Genomic DNA, 23068 nt, shown 5'->3' on the forward strand with positions numbered 1-23068 from the left:
GAACGCACACTTAGATTCACACAGGACACCGAATAGGACAGGAGAAGTACTCCAGATATAACAAACTGACCCTAGCCCCCCGACACATAAACTACTGCAGCATAAATACTGGAGGCTGAGACAGGAGGGGTCAGGAGACACTGTGGCCCCATCCGAGGACACCCCCGGACAGGGCCAAACAGGAAGGATATAACCCCACCCACCTTGCCAAAGCACAGCCCCCACACCACTAGAGGGATCTCTTCAACCACCAACTTACCATCCTGAGACAAGGCTGAGTATAGCCCACAAAGACCTCTGCCACGGCACAACCCAAGGGTGGGGGGGGCAACCCAGACAGGAGGCTTTCCAAAGGCTTTCATGTTTATTATGAGGCTAAAAGAAGAAGAGGGGGAGGAATAGGGAGTGAGACAGAGAGGGAAGCCGTCACAGCAGAGTAGAGTGGAGTCTGTGCGTAAGTAACACTGCACCTCCCTCTCTATACACATTCACATTGACTGGAAACCCTTTCAGAAGCCACACTACTATACACTAAGCCTCCCTCCCTGTAACCCTAACACTTCAGAGGCTGCAGTACACAGAGCTGCGTCACATAACTATGATGAGGGAGAGGGGGAGGGGGACAGCAAACCAGAATACATATTACAGAGAGGAATAGAGATAGAGCGGCAGAGAGAGAGAGAGAAGGAGAGAGATTGAGAGAGAAGGAGAATTGAAATGAATTGAGAGAGAGGGGGAGGGGAAAAGCCAACCACCATACATACTACAGAGAGGAAGAGAGATAGAGGGGGGGGAGAGATAGAATTGAATACAATTGAGAGAGGGGGAGGGGGACAACCAACCACCATACATACTACATAGAGGAGAGATAGATTAGCAGAGAGAGAGAAAGGAGGAGAGATTGAGAGAGAGTGAGAGAGCGAGAGGTGGTGGAGGAGAAAGAGGCGGAGGAGAGAAATTGAGAAAGAGAGAGAGATATAGGTGGTGGAGGAGAGAGCGAGAGGTGCAGGAGAGGCAGAGAGAGAGAGAGAGGTGCAGGAGAGAGGTGGAGGAGAGGCAGAGAGAGAGGCAGAGAGAGAGAGAGGCAGAGGAGAGAGCAGAGCTACAGAGAGAGAGAGAGAAGCAGAAAGAGGACGAGAGGCAGAGTGAAATCATCTCTTGCAGGCATTCGGGTTTCTGTCGCTGATGGGGACAGGCAGAGTAGCAGGATACCACCAGTACCTTATCGAGGGACAGCATCACCACATACACACCCTGCACTCACAAAAACACACCACAACACTCCATAGGAGAAGCTGGTGAAGCTCGGAGGGGGAAACAAGCATCTCTTCTTTGTGGTGTGGAGAGCTAGAAGACTGGACTAGAGCCTCTGCTACACCACCACACCGTGCAGGAGCCTCATCCAGCTCTCCAGGATCCTCTAGCAGCAACAACCCTCATACATAGCTCTACTTCGATAGTACAGCTTTCTCCATCCGACCATCCGATAGCTCTCCACTCCACTTGCAAAGCTCTCTCCATCCGACTAGCTCTCTCTCTCAAATTTCTCTGTCAGCTCTCTCTCAACCGCTACCATGAATTTCCTACGTCGCCGGTTGTCTGACAGCAGCTTTATAGCTAATCTTCCTAATGGCTACATGACAGACCTCCAGAGATCTGACCCTCCACCGCCTCCCCCCTCTACAGCCACCCCAGGAGTCCCAGCCACATCCCCAGGACAAGTTCCAGCACCAGCTCCCAATGCTGCCCCCCCAGCTCCAGAGTGTGGGCCCCAGCCTGCCCAGGCTTCCCCAGCCCCGGCCCCTTCTTCAGGCTCTGGGTTCTTCAGCTCCCTGACCTCTCTGAGTTCCATCACTAATGTGGTAAAACAAACAGCAGTGTCAGCTGGCTTGGTGGATCAGAACCCAGCACCCGGGCCTGGTCATGTCTCCATGAGATTTAAGATACTGCTGGTCATCGACGAGCAGCAGTACGTGTGGTGAGTGGACACCTGGACGGCATGACTCAACAAATCAGCTCATCCTGTTAGCTATATGAGAACAGTCAGGGTGGATTCCAATAGGGCAGTAGGAACCTGCACAGGGCTTAGGGCATAGGGATAACCGTATGGATCAGAATACACACTCAGATTGATGTTGGAGTTGGGTTTGTTGTCATAACTGTCTTAATGTAAGTTGCTCTGAATTAGAGTGTGCTAAATGTCTGAAATGGAAATGTAATGTCAGTTCTCATTGGTGAGCTGCAGGATCAGGTTGGATTGATTTAGGATTAGGTTGGACAACAGTAAAATATGACTGCACAAGATGCATCTGAGGTGTGTGAGCACTGAGCATTGACAATGATATTCTATTACATGCATACATCCTATTTCCTTTTCCCTTTTCCCATATTGAAATCAGTGTTTGAAGCTTGATAGTCAGATGGTTATACTATTTCAACACACAGCTACCACTCTATTCCCTGGGAATCAACAGCCCCCTGCTAGCTCTGGGCTAAGAGGGATGTTAAGGATAGAGACATGTTATGTTATAAAGAGGACAGAGAGATGTTATGAAGAGGATAGAGAGATGTTCTGTTGTAAAGAGATGTTCTGTTATAAAGAGGATAGAGAGATGTTCTGTTATAAAGAGATGTTCTGTTATAAAGAGGACAGAGAGATGTTCTGTTAAAGAGCATAGAGAGATGCTGTGTGATATAGAGCATAGAGAGATGCTATGTGATAAAGAGGGTAGAGAAGTTATGTAATAAAGAGCATAGAGACAAGTTATGTAATAAAGAGCATAGAGACAAGTTATGTAATAAAGAGCATAGAGCGATACTATATTATAAAGAGGATAGAGAGATGCTATATTATAAAGAGGATAGAGAGATGCTATATTATAAAGAGGATAGAGAGATGCTATATTATAAAGAGAATAGAGAGATGCTATATTATAAAGAGGATAGAGAGATGCTATATTATAAGGAGCATAGAGAGATGCTATATTATAAAGAGGATAGAGAGATGCTATATTATAAGGAGCATAGAGAGATGCTATATTATAAAGAGGATAGAGAGATGCTATATTATAAGGAGCATAGAGAGATGCTATATTATAAAGAGCATAGAGAGATGCTATATTATAAAGAGCATAGAGAGATGCTATATTATAAAGAGCATAGAGAGATGCTATATTATAAAGAGGATAGAGAGATGCTATATTTTAAAGAGGATAGAGAGATGCTATATTATAAAGAGGATAGAGAGATGCTATATTATAAAGAGGATAGAGAGATGCTATATTATAAAGAGGATAGAGAGATGTGTTATAAAGAGGATAGATATATGTTCTGTAATGTTATAAAGAGGATAGAGAGATGTTATTTTATAAAAAGGATAAAGAGATGTGTTATATTATGAAGAGGATAGAGATATGTTATGTTATAGAACAATGCAGATAGCCCGGTTAGCCAATGTGCGGGAGCACTGGTTGACGGCCCAATTGAGGTAGTATGTACATGAATGTATAGTTAAAGTGACTATGCATACATGATAAACAGAGAGTAGCAGCAGCGTACAAAGAGGGGTTGGAGGGGGCACACAATGCAAATAGTCCGGGTAGTCAATTTATTACATGTTCAGGAGTCTTATGGCTTGGGGGTAAAAACGGTTGAGAAGCCTTTTTGTCCTAGACTTGGCACTCCGGTACCACTTGCCATGTGGTAGTAGAGACAATTTTTAGGGCCTTCCTCTGACACCGCCTGGTGTAGAGGTCCTGGATGGCAGGAAGCTTAGTCCCAGTGATGTACTGGGCCGTATGCACTACCCTCTATAGTTATAAAGAGGATAGAGACATGCTGTGTTATAAAGAGGATAGAGACATGCTGTGTTATAAAGGGCATAGAGACATGCTGTGTTATAAAGAGGATAGAGACATGCTGTGTTATAAAGGGGATAGAGACATGCTGTCTTATAAAGAGGATAGAGAGATTTAATGTTATAAAGAGGATAGAGAGATGTTGTGGCGAAATCTGCACGGAGCCTTCACCGTGCACTGCCACTTTAAGAGCGCATGAGCAGTAAGGAAGGAGGAAATAAAGAGAGCTCATTCAGCTCTTTGGGGAGGGGCTCTTGGGTGGCGCGACAGTTTGATTGTGTGTGCTGTGCTGCAGAAGTTTTCTTTGTTTTCAGCATTTGTAGTCTATAAAGTATTTAACTCAATCATCGGTGTGATCGCTTTAGATCGTGGTTGTTTTTGTTTGGAACCGCACGTTATGGATCGCATGGATTAGTAGCAACATTGTTGCGAAGCTTTAACATACAAACCAACAAACCATCGGACAGTCAGACAGTACACCGGCAGGCCTGAAGACCACAGCTAAGATTTCTCTTTTTCTCTCTCTTTCTCTTCCCTCTCGTTCCAGTGCTTTACCCTGCAACAGACTCTCTATTCTTCAAATGCCCTTCCCATTGAAGTTCATTAGAGCTGGACTATTATTGCCCTGCCAGAAGTATTTTGATGGACATTTTTGTTAAAAGGGAGGTTGCTTGCAAGTTGTGTATTGTTATGTGAACTGTATTGAGGTGAGGTGTACTAATGACATGTGGCCGAGAAGACTGTGGACATTTTTAAGGCCTTTGTTGTGTCGATGAACACCCCTCACATTCATACCCTCTGCACTCATCCACTAGAAAATAATACAGATTATTGCAAATCCTCTGTTGATGACTGGGTTCGTTCTTGTATGAAGTTGCTGTTGAATTGCTCTGCCATTATTAGTATTAGTATTATTGTATGAGGTATTATTGTTGGGGTTACCCCTGTGCTGTGATGTGGGTCTGGTAGTGGTACTCTCTCTATTCTACTCTTTTCCTTTCGGCATGGTTAATACCTGCCTGGCGCCCGAACAAAATCTTTCTTTACCCCTCTCTAATAAATACCGCTACAGAATTGGCACCCAAACAGGGACTTGAAGAGAAACACCCATGACACCATCCACACAAGGTTGAATCATGTCTTTTGTTGGAACCCCATACTGTGTCAATGTGGACACACCTGATGGTAATCATGTTCGGGATTCTTTCATTGTGGAAGGACTTGATTAACTAATGGAGTTGGATAGCACTGACCCTAATCCCCAGGCTTCTGGCTCACCTATAACATCTCCACCATTACCCTCCCCTCAAACCCTTCTGGTTACCCTGTCCAGAGAGACTGGGAGAGGTGTCTCTGTGATCACTGGACAACTGGAACATCAATGGACACACACCAATCATAGTTTGACAATGCAGGAGAATGCCATTCGCAAACTCAGTGAATGTGCGGAGGCTCATCAGACAGATGTGCAGAGGAGGTTGGATTACCTTCCCTGTCAAATGGAGGAAAACCAACAACAAATTGTTCAGAGACAGAAATATTTACAAGATTCTCTGAAGCAGGATATTCAAGGAAAACTGCACCGGTTCAAAACACAAATGGAAACTAACCATCATCAAGTCATAATCTTTCTTGAGGACGAACAAAAACAGAGAGCAGAGGAGTCAGCCTCTCTTGTGAAGGGAGTGTGTTCTTATCTGAAGGAAGTTATGGAGGACATGAAGAACTCTCTCACAGGGGAACTACGATTTTTGATTGAACAGACTCAAAAGGACACCATTAATGAGATGTAAAAAGCACAGAAGGCCACAGACCTTCAACTGGAAGGGCTGCACCAGGAGGTAATGCAGTGCTTTTCCCTTCTGGACAAATCTTCTGCACCTCCCTCGGGTTTTACCTCTGCCACTGGCTTGGCCAGTAATGGAATAGGAACAGGTAGCACTACAAAAACCCCTCTGAAGATACTGTTAAACAACAGAAATCAAATCAAATCAAATCAAATCAAATTTTATTTGTCACATACACATGGTTAGCAGATGTTAGTGCGAGTGTAGCGAAATGCTTGTGCTTCTAGTTCCGACAATGCAGTAATAACAAGTAATCTAACTAACAATTCCAAAACTACTGTCTTGTACACAGTGTAAGGGGATAAAGAATATGTACATAAGGATATATGAATGAGTGATGGTACAGAGCAGCATAGGCAAGATACAGTAGATGGTATCGAGTACAGTATGTACAAATGAGATGAGTATGTAAACAAAGTGGCATAGTATAGTATAAAGTGGCTAGTGATACATGTATTACATAAGGATACCGTCGATGATATAGAGTACAGTATATACGTATGCATATGAGATGAATAATGTAGGGTAAGTAACATTTATATAAGGTAGCATTGTTTAAAGTGGCTAGTGATATATTTACGTCATTTCCCATCAATTCCCATTATTAAAGTGGCTGGAGTTGAGTCAGTGTCAGTGTTAGTGGTGGCTGTTTAACAGTCTGATGGCCTTGAGATAGAAGCTGTTTTTCAGTCTCTCGGTCCCAGCTTTGATGCACCTGTACTGACAGAACTCCCACTGCCACTGTCATGCCTCCTCTAGAGCGCTCCCTCCCTATTAAACTACTTTTCCCCACTTTTGGCAGTCCAGAAGATGATGTTGATCCACTGTTTTTCTTATCGAAGTGTAATGATTTTCTTTCAATCCGGCCCCTTACTGACTTGGAGGTTCTTGCCACCCTCCGCAGTGTTCTCCATGGTACAGCAAGAGACTGGTGGGAGATATCCCGTGAACATGTGTCAACCTGGGAGGAGTTTCAAAAAATATTCCTCTTAGCCTTCCTCTCAGAAGACTATGGGGATGAACTGGCGGAAGGTGTTCGTAACAGAGTCCAGGGTGAAGCAGAGCCAATACGGGACTTTGCCTTCTCCTATCGAGTTCTATGTAGGAGATGGAAGGCTGACATTACTGAGCAGGAGATGGTCAAACTCCTTCTTAAGAACATGGTTCCCCGCCTTGCTAGTCAACTTCGAGAACGTGTGCAAAATCTGGATGATCTGGTGCGTCTTGGGACTCAGTTTGAGAAGGACTGGAAGCACCACCTCCAAACTAAAAACCCTGTTCCCTCATCCCAGTATACCCATAACTCTCCTGGGGCTAAACTGTCTCAGATATTTGTACCCAAGATCCAGGACAAATGTCCAGTTGTGTGTTGGAGGTGTAAAGTTCAACATCCTCCAGATTCTTGCCCGCTCTATGTCCAGCGTCAGGATTCAGGAAAAGGTCAGAAAGGACCGAAGACTGAAAGTCTAGACAGGCGTGGTGGCTTGCATACAAATGGGTCAGCCTTAATGCCCACCATGAAGCCTTTAGACAGCACAGCTAGCGGTCTTATTCCTATTCCGCAACAACTATTGGTTCCTCTGACTGTTAGGAACTGGAGAGGGAAGGCCATAATCGACACAGGGGCATCTTACACCCTGATGCAAGAGGCCCTGTGGCAGAACATGGCATTACCTCATGAGGAGCTACGAACATGGGAGGAGGGACCATTGTACTTGGCCAATGGAGAACCTACCACCCCCTTGGGCTGGATTAGTATAATAATAAAACTGCATGGTGAGACTATTAACCTTCCTGTGGCAATTCTTGCAGATTCAAGCCTTGCATTTGCTGTAGTCCTTGGCCTAGACTTCCTGTTCTTCAGTGGACTGACCATCTCTATGTCCGAACCCTCCTATCGGCTACAATCTGACTATTCCCAGCCTCATCCATTTCAACCTGGTAATGCACTGATTTCAGGTTGGAGCCTGCTACATTATGCAGAGTCCAGACAAGGTCAAGTCAGAGACAGAGAAAATATAAAGAGACAAAGACAAAAACATGTTCCACCAGTGAAGTCTGAGAACCCAACTATCACCCTGATTACCGCCGTACCCCCCCTTCTATCCGAGGGCAAAAGCAAACCTGATGCTGATTTCTACATCAAACAAGCGGTGGAACAGGCATGTCTGTCGGATGATGAAAGGTGGCAGCTCTCCCAGATGTTGGACATGAACAGTGAGGTTTGTACTCTTACACTCGGCCGTACAACCGTCTTCAAACACAAAATCTATACCCGGCATGAGATCCCCATTAAGCAGCGTCCTTACAGGCTGTCCCCCACCAAACTGGAAATTCTCAATGAACAGCTCAAAAGCATATTGGAGAATGGAATTGTGGAACCTTCTTTTTCTGGATGGGCTTCTCCGGTTGTCCTGATTCCTAAGAAAGATGGTGGATATCGATTCTGTGTGGACTACAGGAAGCCGAATGCCATAACAGAAAGCGATGCCTACCCTCTACCAAACATAAATGACATACTGGAATCTCTGGCAGGAGCATCCATCTTTAGTAATCTGGATCTGAACAGTGGCTATTGGCAGGTGTCAATGGATCCCGCTAGTCAGGACAAGACTGCCTTTGTCACCCCTGCTGGTTTGTACTCCTTCAAAATCATGCCTTTTGGTTTGAAGAATGCTCCAGCAACCTTCCAACGGTTGATGGAGACTGTCCTGGGAGATTTGAGGGGTAGAAATTGTCTTGTGTATCTGGATGACATCATAATCTACTCCTCCTCTGTCGCGGATCATCTGCAAGACATTCAGTCCGTCTTTGACAGACTTAAGGCTGCAGGTTTGACCTTGAACTTGAAGAAGTGTCGTTTCTGACTGCCAGAACTCAAGTTCCTTGATCATGTGGTTAATGCTGAAGGTATCTATGCAGATCCAGCCAAAGTTGCAGCCGTCCAGGAATTCCCAATTCCCACATCCCTCAAGGCTGTTTAGCGGTTTCTGGGTATGGCTGGATGGTACCACAGGTTTGTGCTTGATTTTTCAAAGGTAGCCGAACCCCTCAACCACCTTAAGAAGAAAGGTGTGAAATTCCAATGGACCCCTGCATGCCAAGGTGCATTTGAAGCACTCAAAAACAGTCTAATTACTCCTCCAGTCCTTGGACATCCTAACCTGAATGCTCATTTCATTGTGTACACGGATGCAAGTCAAACAGGACTTGGAGCAGTCTTGACTCAACAAACAGGACTTGGAACAGAAGAAGTTCTTGCCTATGCAAGTCGCACCCTTAATTCCACCGAGAGGAATTATTCAACGACTGAAAGGGAGTGCCTCGCTGTGGTCTGGGCTTTGGAGAAATGGAGCTACTACTTGGAGGCAAAGATCTTCACCGTTGTCACAGACCATGCTGCTCTGCAGTGGGTTCTGGCATCAAGCAAGACCAACAGCCGTCTTATTCGCTGGTCTATCAGACTGCAGAAGTTTGACTTCATCATTGAGTATCGCAAAGGAAAACTGAACGTTGTACCAGATGCCCTTTCTTGGATTACAGAGACTGTCAATGTTTGTCCTCCCTTGTGCAGTACTTATACTACCGCTAAATGTCTGGATGATTCCTTTCCTCTGGATGATGAGAGTGTATGGAGAGCACAGCAGAAGGATGCTGCTATCATGGCGATCCACAAGAGTCTGTCTGAAGAAGACTCCAAGAGTCGCTTCAGTGATAAGTATAGTATAATTCAGGATAAAGTGTATCGAAAAACTCCAAGAGGAGATGGAATACACAGCACCCATTATCGCGTCTTCATTCCCTCTACATTGAGTGACCAGATAATCCAAGCTTATCATGCCAATCCCATGAGTGGCCATCTTGGAGTTTTTAAAACTTATTGAAGACTACAAGAGGTGGTTTACTGGCCAGGCATGTGGGTTGATACCCAGAAGTTTGTACAGCAGTGTGAAGTCTGCCAGAAATACAAACCAGACATTGGCAGACCTGCCGGGAAAATGCAGCAGACCGTGGTGAACCATCCAAATGAAATGTTGGGAATTGACCTCATGGGACCTTTTCCTCCCAGCCGGGGGACGCGGAAGGAATTTTTATTAGTGGTAGTGGACTACTACACACACTGGGTGGAGTTGTTTCCCCTCCGCAAAGCCACTGCATCAGCCATTGCTCTAATTCTGAGAAGGGAGGTCTTTACCAGATTCGGGATTCCAGACCAAATCCTCTCTGACCGAGGTCCGCAGTTCATATCAGGAATCTACAAAGAGCTCTGTACCTACTGGGGTGTAATTGCCAAGTTGACCACAGCCTATCATCCTCAGACCAACCTGACCGAGAGGGTAAACCGAACCCTGAAAGGGATGATTTCTTCATTCGTGGGGGATCAGCACACAAGTTGGGATCAGCATCTTCCAGAATTTCGCTTTGCACTGAACTCTGCCGTGCAGGAGACTTCTGGGGTCACTCCCACCGAACTCCACCTGGGAAGACCACTAAAAGGTCCGATGGACAGGGTCTTGGAAAGTTTGAATGTTTCACCTGACTGCCCAGCGTTTGATGCCGTACAACACCACCACACCTTGCTAGCCAGAGTGGAGGCCAGCAAAACCAAAGCCAAACAACGACAGCTGAGAAACTATGACAAACATAGACGAGACGTGTGTTTTCCACCCCAGTCTCGTGTCTGGGTACGTTCACATCATCTGTCAAAGGCATCTAAGAAGTTCACTGCCAAGCTAGCTTCGAGATGAAAAGGTCCATACCGTGTAGTGCAGCAGTTGGGACCAGTGAACTACTTGGTCTGTTTGGAGGACACTGGGGAAGATGTCAGGACAGTGCATGTTGTTGACCTAAAGCCCTGCTACCAAACGGCAGAAGAGCTGGATCGCAGGCAAAAGCAACACCTGCAGGACCTCTTCGTGGAGGACTCTGATGAGGAGGACTTCCCTGGTTTTGTGTAGCAGGAACATGAACCTGTCAAAGCCTGCATCCTCTCTGTTTCTACAGGCATTGTTTTTTCATGAGGGGGGGAGTGTGGCGAAATCTGCACGGAGCCTTCACCGTGCACTGCCACTTTAAGAGCGCATGAGCAGTAAGGAAGGAGGAAATAAAGAGAGCTCATTCAGCTCTTTTGGGAGGGGCTCTTGGGTGGCACGACAGTTTGATTGTGTGTGCTGTGCTGCAGACGTTTTGTTTGTTTTCAGCGTTTGTAGTCTATAAAGTATTTAACTCAATTATCGGTGTGATTGCTTTAGATCGTGGTTGTTTTTGTTTGGGACCGCGCGTTATGGATCGCATGGATTAGTAGCAACATTGTTGCGAAGCTTTAACATACAAACCAACAAACCATCGGACAGTCAGACAGTACACCGGCAGGCCTGAAGACCACAGCTAAGATTTCTCTTTTTCTCTCTCTTTCTCTTCCCTCTCGTTCCAGTGCTTTACCCTGCAACAGACTCTCTATTCTTCAAATGCCCTTCCCATTGAAGTTCATTAGAGCTGGACTATTATTGCCCTGCCAGAAGTATTTTGATGGACATTTTTGTTAAAAGGGAGGTTGCTTGCAAGTTGTGTATTGTTATGTGAACTGTATTGAGGTGAGGTGTACTAATGACATGTGGCCGAGAAGACTGTGGACATTTTTAAGGCCTTTGTTGTGTCGATGAACATACCCTCTGCACTCATCCACTAGAAAATAATACAGATTATTGCAAATCCTCTGTTGATGACTGGGTTCGTTCTTGTATGAAGTTGCTGATGAATTGCTCTGCCATTATTAGTATTAGTATTATTGTATGAGGTATTCTTGTCGGGGTTACCCCTGTGCTGTGATGTGGGTTTTATATGGTGTGTATTCTCTTTTCCCTCCACTGGCTATCTGGTAAACAGGCTACACTCTAGGCAGTCTCTTCTGATGATGTGTGTGGGTCTGGTAGTGGTACTCTCTCTATTCTACTCTTTTCCTTTCGGCATGGTTAATACCTGCCTGGCGCCCGAACAAAATCTTTCTTTACCCCTCTCTAATAAATACCGATACAATATTATATTATGAGGAGGATAGAGAGATGTCCTGTTATACAGAGGATGCTTGGAGTGGTTGAAAAACAAGTTTTAATGACTCCAACCTAAGTGTATGTAAACTTCGAACTTCAACTGTATATGATATGGTCAATATTTTAACTACCTAGCCAGCTACTTTAGCATTAGCTAGATAGCTTACAAGCTAGATACGAATCAAAACTTTGTTTAGAAAGTTGCTTTTAATTACCTGATTTTCTAGATTGACATATTAAATACATTTTTAAACGAATAGGTTTATTGGTGTTAAAACACACCAGTTATGCCATTTTGTACCACCAGGCTGCTGATGTCATGCAGCCTGTCCTTTTTGTGTTTATGATTTTTCATAACGACAATTTTGATGTGGGACAACAATATAATGTTAATGATGTCACTGCGACAACTGTATACAGACATCTCAATGGACGTAGCATAAACTAGCCTTTAGTCTTGAAATCTTTGGTTGTTTAGTACACTACTGTACTCACTCTGTTTAGCAAAGGCCTCCTGTGAATCCTTAAGAGGGTGTTAACGATACTGAATAATTGTAGACAAAGAAGAGCTCTCCACTAGGTGTACCAAATTATTCAAGGGACATTTTCTCAAAAGTAGAATTACAGGTTTATCAACTTTCAAAGCAGAATGACTTTCCAATTGTTCCTCAACTGCAGTAAATTACATACTATTTTCTAGCTCTGAGTCTCTACTTTTATCCAACGTAAAGAAAAGTTTTTAAAAAATACATAAGACTGAATCGAGCAGGTCGGTCACATATTGGAGCTTATTCATAGTGTTGAGGCATCCAGTGAGAGAAACTGCAAAGGCTTGTAAGGATTCGGAATCTTCAACCCTAATTGGAGGCCCCTATAACTTCTGTCGGCCTCCATATGTTGGCAACTGCGGAATCGATCTCTGGGTTGCCCCATGGTGAATTGCTCGGTACTGCCTTCAATAGTATGTTCAAAGACACGTGCAAAGAACCTGTAGTCTAGTGGGTCACCCTTAAACACTGGTACACTAAGAGCAACATTCACCAAGGTATTCTCAGGCCTTCCCATTGCATTCAGGTAATCAATCGTTCAATCATCATCTTATTCACGTTATGTTACAAAGTAGAACACAGTCGTATTACATGCTGAAACACAGTGATATGTCACATCATGTTACACCAACCTGATCTTTTAGTTTCATTTTGGAATTTGCAGTATTATGAATGAATGCCATATTATTTTTGATGCAATAATGCCATGTGGTTAGAGGGATAATTCCAACACATTATGCTACACAGTGGAACACAGTAATATGTCACATTATGTTACACCGTGAAACAGAGATGTCACATTATGCTACACAGTGGACCACAGTAATATGTCACATTATGCTACACAGTGGAACACAGTAATATGTCACATTATGTTACACCGTGGAACAGAGATGTCACATTATGCTACACAGTGGACCACAGTAATATGTCACATTATGCTACACAGTGGAACACAGTAATATGTCACATTATGTTACACCGTGGAACAGAGATGTCACATTATGCTACACAGTGAAACAGAGATGTCACATTATGTTACACCGTGAAACAGAGATGTCACATTATGTTACACCGTGAAACAGAGATGTCACATTATGCTACACAGTGGAACACAGTAATATGTCACATTATGCTACACAGTGGAACACAGTAATATGTCACATTATGTTACACCGTGAAACAGATGTCACATTATGCTACACAGTGGAACACAGTAATATGTCACATTATGCTACACAGTGGAACACAGTAATATGTCACATTATGCTTCACAGTGGAACACAGTAATATGTCACATTATGTTACACCGTGAAACATTGATGTCACATTATGCTACACAGTAATGTCACATTACGAAACCCAGAGATGTCACATTATGTTACACTGTGAAACACAGTGGTATGTGACATCATGTACCAGCTCTGTGTCCCTGTTGTTTTTTCAGATCCCTCTCAAATATAAAACCATCCCTGAGTTTCATATGAAATGACAGGAATCTATTTTAGGTATTAAAGAACGCTGATTAACCGGAGGACACAACACAATTTGCCTCTGAGCTGCAAGACCTGCTGGGTAAATAATCACATTTCCTCCTGCTAGTGAGACAAAGCGGAGAGAGAGTACTCAGTGCTCTGTTCTACCTTGCTCTGTAATGACATTGACTCTCAGTACACACACACAATGAACAGACGCTGATGGGAAGTGAAAAGAGGCCGTGGGGTTCCACACTCTGTTCTGTTGCCCGGGAAACGGCTGCCTGACGCCCAGAGTAGTGACACGTGCTGCATCAGTCTGAGACAACGTCACATGACCTCCTCAGGGCTACTCTACTCCAGTCCACTGCGCCATGATGTTATCAGAGAGTGAGCGAAAAAGGGTGAGGGAGAGAGAGAGACGGAGGGAGGGAGGGAGGGATGGAGAAACAGGGAGCGAGGGAGGGAGGGAGAAAGAGGGAGTGACACCTTTGCTATAGAAATATTAGCATGCGTCATTCGAATATGAAATGGCTTTTGGAGTTCCCACTGTTATGTTTCCATCTGCACCGCCATCTTTTTGGATGAATGTGTAAAACGTAATGCACAACAGAATGTCAACTGCAATATTCAATGTTCCTCTCCACATCATGCTTTGGAGCAAACACATGTTATCATCATTCTATGGTAAATAGTTAATAAGTTAACATTACATTTCCATGCTTGGTATCAGGCAGAGAAGCCTCTACATGCAATAATTTCAAAGATTGTACTGTGTTACAATAAAGCTGAGATTTGTACCTGGGTAGGCATTTTTTAAATCTAATTTGACAAGTCAGTTAAGAACAAATTCTTATTTTCAATGACGGCCTAGGAACAGTTGGCTAGCTGCCTGTTCAGGGGCAGAATGACAGATTTGTACCTTGTCAGCTCGGGGATTTGAACATGAAACCTTTCGGTTATTAGTCCAACTCTCTAACCACTAGGCTACCCTGCCGCCCCACATAAGCTACAGACAGCGTTATGAAATGTAATGTCAGGTAATCTTTTTTATTGTGTATATAACTGTCTTAATGTTGCTGGACCCCAGTAAAAGTAGCTGCTGCTGCCTTAGCAGAAGTTGACAGCAGAAATGTGTGAAGGTGACAGCAGAACTGTGTGAAGGTGACAGCAGAACTGTGTGAAGGTGACAGCAGAACTGTGTGAATATGTAGGCAGAACTGTGTGAACATGTGAAGTAAGCAGCAGAACTGTATGAAGGTGTGAAGGTGACAGCAAAACTGTGTGAAGGTGACAGCAAAACTGTGTGAAGGTGACAGCAGATCTGTGAGAAGGTGGCAGCAGATCTGTGTGAAGGTCTGAAGTATACAGCAGAATTGTGTGAAAATGACAGGAGAAGTCTGTGAAGACGTAAACAGAACTGTGAAGATATGAAAGTAAAAACAGAACTGTGTGAAGGTGTGAAAGTTACAGCAGACCTGTGTGGGGGGAGGTGAAAATTACTACAGAACTGTAAGATGGCGCCTGACCAGAAGGCAGACGTTTTACATGCCCCCAACTGATGTGTTTTTTTTTATTGATCTGCCTTGTTTGTAGCTTATTTACTTACTTATTTTGTACATAATGTTGCCGCTAGCATCTCTTATGACTGAAAATAATGTCTAGACATTAGGACTGCGATTCCTCACAGCGGACTAGCAGAATCCTTTTTCTTCTTCCACGACAGTGACGAGCCCGAGGATATACGGTTCCCTCGGGAACAGGCCCCGACCCCAGTAATCTGCGTGAAGAGGAGGCGGAGAAGGAGGGGCCGGAGAGCGGGCTGCCTTCTGAGGAGTAGGAGGCGATCGAATAAATCCCCACTTCCCTCAATTCTGCTAGCAAACGTGCAATCTTTGGACAATGAAATCGACGACGTGGAAGATTAAACTACCAATGGGACATTTAAAACTAACATCTTATTCTTCACGGAGTCGTGGCTGAACGACGACAATATCAACATACAACTGGCTGGTTATACGATGTACCGGCAGGATAGACAGCGGCGTCTGGTAAGACAAGGGGCGGTGGACTATGTATTTTTGTAAATAACAGCTGGTGCACTAGATCTAAGGAAGTCTCGAGATATTGCTCGCCTGAGGTAGAGTATATTATGATAAGCTGTAGACCACACTACCTACCGAGAGAGTTAATCTGTATTATTCTTATGTTTACATACCACCTCAGTCAGAGGTTGGCACTAAGATATCACTGAATGAGCTGTATTCTGCCATAAGCAAACAGTTAAATGGTCACCCAGAGGCGGCGCTCCTAGTAGCCGGGGACTTTAATGCAGGGAAACTTGAATTAGTTTGACCAAATTCCTATTAGCATGTTAAATGTGCCACCAGAGGAAAAATACAACTCTGGACCACGTGTACTCCACACACAGAGACAAATACAAAGCTCTCTCTCCATTTTACACATCTGACCATAATTCCATCCTCCTGATTCCTAGTTACAAGCAAAAATTAAAGCAGGAAGCATCAGTGACTAGTTCAATAAAAAAAAGTGGTCAGATGAAGCAGATGCGAAGCTACAGGACTGTTTTGCTAGCACAGACTGGAACATGTTCCGGGATTCTTCCAATGGCATTGAGGAGTATGTCACATCTATCATAGGCTCCATCAATAAGTGCATCGATGACGTCGTCCCCACAGTGACCGTACGTACATACCCCAACCAGAAGCGATGGATAACAGGCAGCATCCGCACTGAGCTAAAGGCTAGAGCTGCCGCTTTCAAGGAGTGGGACTCTAACCCGGGAGCTTATAAGAAATCCTGCTATGCCCTCCGATGAACCAAACAGGCAAAGCGTCAATAAAGGACCAAAATCGAGTCATACTACTACAACGGCTCTGACGCTCTTTGAATCTGGCAGGTCATGCAAACCATTACAAACTACAAAGGGACGCACAGCCGAGAGCTACCCTATGACACGAGCCTACAAGACGAGCTAAACTACTTCTATGCACCAGCTCTACCGGAAGATTGTGTGATCATGCTCTCCGCAGCCGATGTGAGTAAGACCTTTAGACCGGTCAACATTCACAAGGCCGCAGGGATAGAAGGATTACCAGGACATATACTGCGAGCATGCGCTGACCAACTGGCAAGTGTCTTCACTGACATGTTCAACCTCTCCGAGTCTGTAATACCAACATGTTTTAAGCAGACCACCATAGTGCCTGTGCCCAAGAACACTAAGGTAACCTGCATAAATGACTTCCGACCCGTAGCACTCACATCGGTGGCCATGAAGTGCTTTGAAAGGCTGGTCATGGCTCACAACACCATGATCCCAGAAACCCTAGACCCACTCCAATTTGCATACCACCACAACAGATTCACAGATGATGCAATCTCTATTGCACTCAACACTGCCCTTTCCCACCTGGACAAAAGGAACACCTATGTGAGAATGCTATTCATTGACTACAGGTCAGCGTTCAACACCAAATCAAATGTATTTATATAGCCCTTCATACATCAGCTGATATCTCAAAGTGCTGTACAGAAACCCAACCTAAAACCCTAAACAGCAAGCAATGCAGGTGTAGAAGCACGGTGGCTAGGAAAAACTCCCTAGAAAGGCCAAAACATAGGAAGAAACCGAGAGAGGAACCAGGCTATGTGGGGTGGCCAGTCCTCTTCTGGCTGTGCCGGGTGGAGATTATAACAGAATAATAATAATCACAGGCAGAACAGTTGAAACTGGAGATGCAGCACGGCCAGGTGGACTGGGGACAGCAAGGAGTCATCATGCCAGGTAGCCCTGAGGCATGGTCCTAGGGCTCAGGTCCTCCGAGAGAGAGAGAGAGAGAGAAAGAAAGAGAGAAAGAGATAATTAGAGAGAGCATACTTAAATTCACACAGGACACCGGATAGGACAGGAGAAGTACTCCACATATAACAAACTGACCCTAGCCCCGACACATGAACTACTGCAGCATAAATACTGAAGGCTGAGACAGGAGGGGTCAGGAGACACTGTTGCCCCGTCCGATGACACCCCCGGACAGGGCCAAACAGGAAGGATATAACCCCACCCACTTTGCCAAAGCACAGCCCCCACACCACTAGAGGGATCTCTTCAACCACCAACTTACCATTCTGAGACAATGCCGAGTATAGCCCACAAAGATCTCCGCCACGGCACAACCCAAGTGGGCGCGCCAACCCAGACAAGAAGATCACATCAGTGACTCAACCCACTCAAGTGACGCACCCCTCCTAGGGACGGTATGAAAGAGCCCTAGTAAGCCAGTGACTCAGCCCCTGTAATAGGGTTAGAGGCAGAGAATCCCAGTGGAAAGAGGGGAACCGGCCAGGCAGCAAGGGCGGTTCGTTGCTCCAGAGCCTTTCCGTTCACCTTCACACTCCTGGGCCAGACCATAGTGCCGTCAAAGCTCATTAATAATCTAAGGACCCTGGGAATAAACACCTCCCTTTGCAACTGGATCCTGGACTTCCTGAAGGGCCGCCCCCAGGTTGTAAGGGTAGGTAACAACACATCCGCCATGCTGATCCTCAACACAGGTGCCCCTCAAGGATGCGTGCTCAGCCCCCTCCTGTACTCCCTGTTCGCTCATGACTGCATGACCAGGCATGACTCCAACACCATCCTTATTAAATTTGCCGATGACACAACAGTGGTAGGCCTGATCACCGACAACAACGAGACAGCCTATAGGGAGGAGGTCAGAGACCTGGCCGTGTGCAAGGACAACAACCTCTCCCTCAACATGATCAAGACAAATTAGATGATTGTGGACTACAGGAAAAAGAAGACTGAGCACGCCCCCATTCTCATCAATGGGGCTGCAGTGGAGCAGGTTGAGAGCTTCAAGTTCCTTGGTGTCAACATCACCAACAAACTAACATGATCCAAGCAAATCAAACCAAATCAAATCAAATCAAATCAAATTTATTTATATAGCCCTTCGTACATCAGCTGATATCTCAAAGTGCTGTACAGAAACCCAGCCTAAAACCCCAAACAGCAAGCAATGCAGGTGTAGAAGCACGGTGGCTAGGAAAAACTCCCTAGAAAGGCCAAAACCTAGGAAGAAACCTAGAGAGGAACCAGGCTATGTGGGGTGGTCAGTCCTCTTCTGGCTGTGCCGGGTGGAGATTATAACAGAACATGGCCAAGATGTTCAAATGTTCATAAATGACCAGCATGGTCGAATAATAATAATAAGGCAGAACAGTTGAAACTGGAGCAGCAGCACGGCCAGGTGGACTGGGGACAGCAAGGAGTCATCATGTCAGGTAGTCCTGGGGCATGGTCCTAGGGCTCAGGTCCTCCAAGAGAGAGAAAGAAAGAGAGAAGGAGAGAATTAGAGAACGCACACTTAGATTCACACAGGACACCGAATAGGACAGGAGAAGTACTCCAGATATAACAAACTGAGCACACCAAGACAGTCGTGAAGTGGGCACGACAAAACCTATTTAAAAATTAAATCAGACCTTGTTGCATGTCCAAAAATCTACCGTTTATATAGGAGTGGTTAAAACATGCTAATAATGGTCCTCTGAGTATATCAAAAAAAGCTTGGTATAATTTCACTGGTATGCCATCCAGCCCTGGAGTTGGCTGTCTTTGTTAGGAAGAAATAGTCTTCACACAGTTCGCAATGAGCCAGGTCACACATTTCGCAACGAGTCATGTTAGCAGGCAATATTACAACTAAATGTGCAGGTGTAAAAATATATATGATTTTAAGAAAGGCATTGATGTTTATGGTTAGGTACACATTGGAGCAACGACAGTCCTTTTTCGCAAATACGCACCGCATCGATTATATGCAACGCAGGACAAGCTAGATAAACTAGTAATATCGTCAACCATGTGTAGTTAACTAGTGATTATGATTGATTGATTGTTTTTTATAAGATAAGTTTAATGCTAGCTAGCAACTTACCTTGGCTTCTTATTGCATTCGCAAAACAGGCAGGCTGCTCGTGAAGTGCAATGTAAGGCAGGTGGTTATAGCGTTGGACAAGTTAACTGTAAGGTTGCAAGATTGAATCCCCGAGCTGACAAGGTAAAAATCTGTCGTTCTGCCCCTGAACAAGGCAGTTAACCCACCGTTCCTAGGCCGTCATTGAAAATAAGGTGTTCTTAACTGACTTGCCTAGTTAATTAAATAAAGGTTAAAAAAATACATTTAAAAAAAATTCTACATTTTAAATTTAAAAATATCGTCCAAATCGGTGTCTAAAAATACAGATTTCCGATTGTTATGAAAACGTTAAATCAGCCCTAATTAATCGACCTCTAGTACATATGTTAACTTTACATTATTAATTGGGAAATCCATACAATTAGCTTCGGTTAGTGGAGATGGAGGAGACTGAAATTAAAACATATTCTTAAAGTACTTCCTCTGTGAATCCATCATTTGTTTCAAGTTTCAATACATTTTTTTTGGTACCATTTCCAAATTTGGGCATTTTTTACCCTAAATTCCATCCAGTTTGATTTATTTTTAGAATATATAACACTGGATCTTTCTTGAATAAGTTCCTAACCCATTTATTTTTGTTTTTCCTTTAAATTACTCTGTACCAAACTGTACCACAGTTTATCTAACTGTACTGCTTCCTTTGTTAATATGGACTCTTTTGATCTAAATTGATTTTGTTTTATAGATGAGTACTGAATTGCATGGCCTCCAAAGGCACATTTAAAAGTGTCCCATACAATAAGTGTATCTGCTGTACGTATGTTTTGTCGGAAAAAAATCAGTTATCAATTCTTCAATCCTAGTTATAAACAAGTTATCATCCAGTAGGCTGATTAAATTTCCAATATCCTCGCTCATGTGGATATTCTGTATTTGCCAATTATGTGATGATCCGACCGCATTCTGTCCCCTATCAACACTATCTTTTGTTGCCAGAGAGAATGACATAAGAAAGTAATCAAGATGACTAGCTTGATTAAGCCTCTGCCATATACAGTATATCTCACTAAGTCAGGGTATTTAAGCCTCCATATACCACTAATTCCAATATATCCATGACATTCATGATTTCCTTAAGTGCCTGTGGGTGATAGTTTGTAGTGTGATTTCCTTTACGGTCCATAGAGGTATTTAAATCCGTATTAAAATATCCCACCATAATAATAGAGTCTGGTGTTGCTTGTAGAGTTGATAAATAAGTTTCCTGTAAACAATAGATATTATATTCCTTCTCTTTTAGCCAGGTATATACTGATCGACTTTTCTTATTATCTGCTAAGCCATTACAATTATAACTGGCTATTCTTATTTCACCACTTACCATAATGAGACAAGATTCAATTCTGTTTATCAAAATATATGTTTGTAAACATACCATTAAAAAGTGACATGATGATTGAGTGTCTATATAGCTGTACCATGAATATTTGCGTTTCCCTAAGTAAACCTCCAATTTTTCCCCACATTTTCATCTGCTAAAACCCCTCATCCCGAGCTGGGTTTTCATCCCAATCCCCGGCAGACCACCCCCGACCCATTCTTCGAAAAGAGCACACAGTGCCACTCACAGAACAGAAACAGATAACCGCCAAATGCATTTCCATCGCCCTCACCTCAATTTGTATTATATACTGTATATAGTTGAAGTCGGAAGTTTACATACACCTTAGCCAAATACATTTAAACTAAGTTTCACAATTCCTGACATTTAATCCTAGTAAAAATTGCCTGTCTTAGGATCATCACTTTATTTTAAGAATGTGAAATGTCAGAATAGTAGTAGAGAGAACAATTTATTGGAGCTTTTATTTCTTTCATCACATTCCCAGAAGGTCAGATGCTCACATGCTACCAAACATTAAATGAGTGTCTTTAAAATTGTTTAACATGGGTCAAACATTTTGAGTAGCCTTCCACAAACTTCCCACTTCCCATTCCTCCTGACAGAGCTGGTGTAACTGAGTCGGGTTTGTAGACCTCCTTGCTCGCACACGCTTTTTCAGTTCTGCCCACAAATTTTCTATAGGGTTGAGGTCAGGGCTTTGTGATGGCCACTCCAATACCTTGACTTTGTTGTCCTTAAGCCATTTTGCCACAACTTTGGAAGTATGCTCGGGGTCATTGTTCATTTGTAAGACCCATTTGTGACCAAGCTTTAACTTCCTGACTGATGTCTTGAGATGTTTCTTCAATATATCCACATAATTTTCCTCCCTCATGATGCAAACTATTTTGTGAAGTGCACCAGTCCCTCCTGCAGCAAAGCACCTCCACAACATGATGCTGCCACCCCCGTGCTTCACGGTTGGGATGGTGTTTTTCGGCTTGCAAGCCTCCCCCTTTTTCCTACAAACATAACAATGGTCATTATGGCCAAACAGTTCTACTTTTGCTTCATCAGACCAGAGGGCATTTCTCCAAAAAGTACGATGTTTGTCCCAATGTGCAGTTGCAAACCGTAGTCTGGCTTTTTTTATGGAGGGTTTGAAGCAGTGGCTTCTTCCTTGCTGAGCGGCCTTTCAGGTTATGTCGATATAGGACTTGTTTTACTGTGGATACAGATACTTTTGTACCTGTTTCCTCCAGAATCTTGACAAGGTCTTTTGCTGCTGTTCTAGGATTGATTTGGACTTTCCGCTACAAAGTACGTTCATCTCTAGGAGACAGAATGTGTCTCACTCCTGAGCGGTATGACGGCTGTATGGTCCCATGGTGTTTATACTTGCGTACTATTGGTTGTACAGATGAATGTGTTACTTCCAGCTGTTTGGAAATTGCTCCCACAGATGAACCAGACTTGTGGAGGTCTATAATTTTTTCTGAAGTCTTGGCTGATTTCTTTTGATTTTCCCATGATGTCAAGCAAAGAGGCACTGAGTTTGAAGGTAGGCCTTGAAATACATCCACAGGTACACCTCCAATTGACTCAAATTATGTCAATTAGCCTATCAGAAGCTTCTAAAGCCATGACATAATTTTCTGAAATTTTCCAAGCTGTTTAAAGGCACAGTCAACTGAGTGTATGTTAACGTCTGACCCACTGGAATTGTGATACAGTGAAATAATCTGTCTGTAAACAATTGATTGGAAAATTACTTGTGTCATGCACAAAGTAGATGGCCTAACCGACTTGCCAAAACTATAGTTTGTTAACAAGAAATGTGTAGAGTAGTTGAAAAACGAGTTTTAATGACTCCAACCTAAGTGTATGTAAACTTCCGACTTCAAGTGTGTGTGTATTATATATATATATATATATATTTTAACCCTATGTCTT

At 43.8% G+C, this 23068-nt stretch overlaps 1 protein-coding gene across 1 annotated transcript in view; it reads left to right on the forward strand.

Annotated features, from left to right (window-relative positions):
* Window positions 1-1023: 1023 nt before the first annotated feature.
* Window positions 1024-23068, forward strand: part of LOC110494842 (synapsin-2) — a 278300-nt gene continuing 256255 nt past the window's right edge. Inside the window, exon 1 of the mRNA XM_036950994.1 lies at window positions 1024-1978. Coding sequence (XP_036806889.1) covers window positions 1575-1978 — 404 coding nt within the window. The 5' untranslated portion in view covers window positions 1024-1574. The remainder of the gene's footprint in view (window positions 1979-23068) is intronic.

The sequence above is a fragment of the Oncorhynchus mykiss genome, chromosome 17, assembly GCF_013265735.2.
Source record: "Oncorhynchus mykiss isolate Arlee chromosome 17, USDA_OmykA_1.1, whole genome shotgun sequence".
NCBI classification, from domain to species: Eukaryota; Metazoa; Chordata; class Actinopteri; order Salmoniformes; family Salmonidae; genus Oncorhynchus; species Oncorhynchus mykiss.